Consider the following 1,795-nt stretch of genomic DNA (forward strand, 5'->3'; position numbering starts at 1 on the left):
GGCTCAGGCAATTCACTCACCTCAGCCTCCCAAAGGCGCAGGATTACAGACTGAGCCACCAAGCTCAGCTGGAGTCATTTCTTATACATTTTGTCTGTAATAGTTTATCTCTTTAATCTTAAAAAACTCTCACAAACACTCCCACGTCCCCACACTTTTTTTTCTCTAGGACCTTGCACCTCCAGGCCCATACGTCCTTCCAAAGCTCCCAACTGCCCCACAGAGGGAACCCACCGAGTAGAAGTCAACGTTAACCACAACCGAGACCTGGACAAAGTCATGTCTGCAATGAAAGGCATTGTAGATGTTTCTGTTACTTCTTTCTCTGCTAGGTACAACTTAGTTTTCTCTTTTTTGTGGTATTTATTTGTAAGCATCTTCCTTACAAAGTCTATAACTCTAGTATTTAGGCTTGAAACAAATAGTTTTTTCTGGGGTTGATTTACCAGGTAGCATACTTCTCATTTGCATGTGGGTTGTTGGAGGAGAACTATAGAGTCTCTTCAAACAATAAAAATGATAAGTAACACTTACTGAATATTTTCTATGTGGGAGGGATTATACTATGCATTTTACATACAGTATTTCTGGTCAACCTGGTAATGTTGAGAGGTGGTTTTTCTTTGGTTTTTTTTTTTGTTTTTTTTGAGTTGGAGTCTCACTCTGTCACCCAGGCTGGAATGCAGTGGCCGCTCCCGGCCACCGCAGCCTCGACCTGCTAGGCTCCGGCGATCCTTCTGCCTCGGCCTTCCATGTAGCTGGAACTACAGGCACGCGCTACCACACCTGGCTAATTTTTTTTATTTTATTGTAGAGATGAGGTCTCGCCAAGTTGCCCAGGCGGGTCTCGAACCCACGGGCTCAGGCAATCTACTCACCTCGGCCTCCCAAAGAGTGGGATTATAGGCTGAGCCACCGAGCCTGGCTGGTTTTTTTTTTTTTTTTGAGTTAGAGTCTCACTCTGTTGCCCAAACTGGAGGCTAGAGTGCAGTGGCACACTCACGGCCACCCCAGCAAAGACCTGCTGGGTCCCAGCAATCCTTCCGCCTCAGCCTTCCGAGTAGCTGGGACTACAGGCGTGTGCTACCATGCCTGGCTAATTTTTGATTTATTGTAGAGATGAGGTCTCACCAAGTTATCCAGGCAGGTCTCGAACCCATGGGCTCAGGCAATCCACTCACCTCGGCCTCCCAGAGTACAGGATTACAGGCTGAGCCACCAAGCCCGGCTCTCAGCCTTCTGAGTAGCTGGGAATATGGGCTCATGCCACCACGCCTGGCTAATTGTTTTTACCTTAGAGAATACAGATAGATCCTAGTGAATGGCATGCTCACAGCCGCCGCATCCTGGACCTGCTGGGCTCAATCAGTCCTTCCCCTCAGTCTTCCAGGTAGCTGTAACTACAGGTACATGCCACCATGCCCGACTAATTTTTTTATTTATTGTAGAGACAAGGTCTCACCAAATTGTCCAGGCTGGTCTCGAACCCCTGGGCTAAGGCAGTTCCCTTGCCTGTGCCTCCCAAAGTGCTAGGATTACAGGCGTGAGCCACTGCACCTGGCCTGTCTTTTCACCTCAGCCTCCCAAGTAACTGGGAGTACAGATGTGTGCCACCGTGCTCTACTAATTTTTTTTTTTTTTTTTTTTTTGAGTCAGAGTCTCACTCTGTCGCCCAGGCTGGAATACAGTGGCACACTCATGACCACCACAGACTCGACCTGCTGGGCTCAGGTGGTCCTTTCACCTCAGCCTTCCAAGTAGCTGGAACTACAGGCACACACCACCATGCCCAGCT

The 1,795-nt window shown here is 48.5% G+C and overlaps 1 protein-coding gene across 2 annotated transcripts in view; it reads left to right on the forward strand.

Annotated features, from left to right (window-relative positions):
* NIF3L1 (NGG1 interacting factor 3 like 1) overlaps positions 1-1,795 on the forward strand; it is an 18,350-nt gene that overhangs the window by 6,188 nt on the left and 10,367 nt on the right. For both annotated transcript variants that reach the window (XM_008070773.2, XM_008070774.2), the window contains exon 3: positions 170-332. In XM_008070773.2, the coding sequence (XP_008068964.1) occupies positions 170-332 (163 nt within the window). The remainder of the gene's footprint in view (positions 1-169; positions 333-1,795) is intronic.

Source organism: Carlito syrichta, unplaced genomic scaffold, assembly GCF_000164805.1.
Source record: "Carlito syrichta isolate Samal-C Ts95f unplaced genomic scaffold, Tarsius_syrichta-2.0.1 Scaffold314013, whole genome shotgun sequence".
In the NCBI taxonomy this organism is placed as follows: Eukaryota; Metazoa; Chordata; class Mammalia; order Primates; family Tarsiidae; genus Carlito; species Carlito syrichta.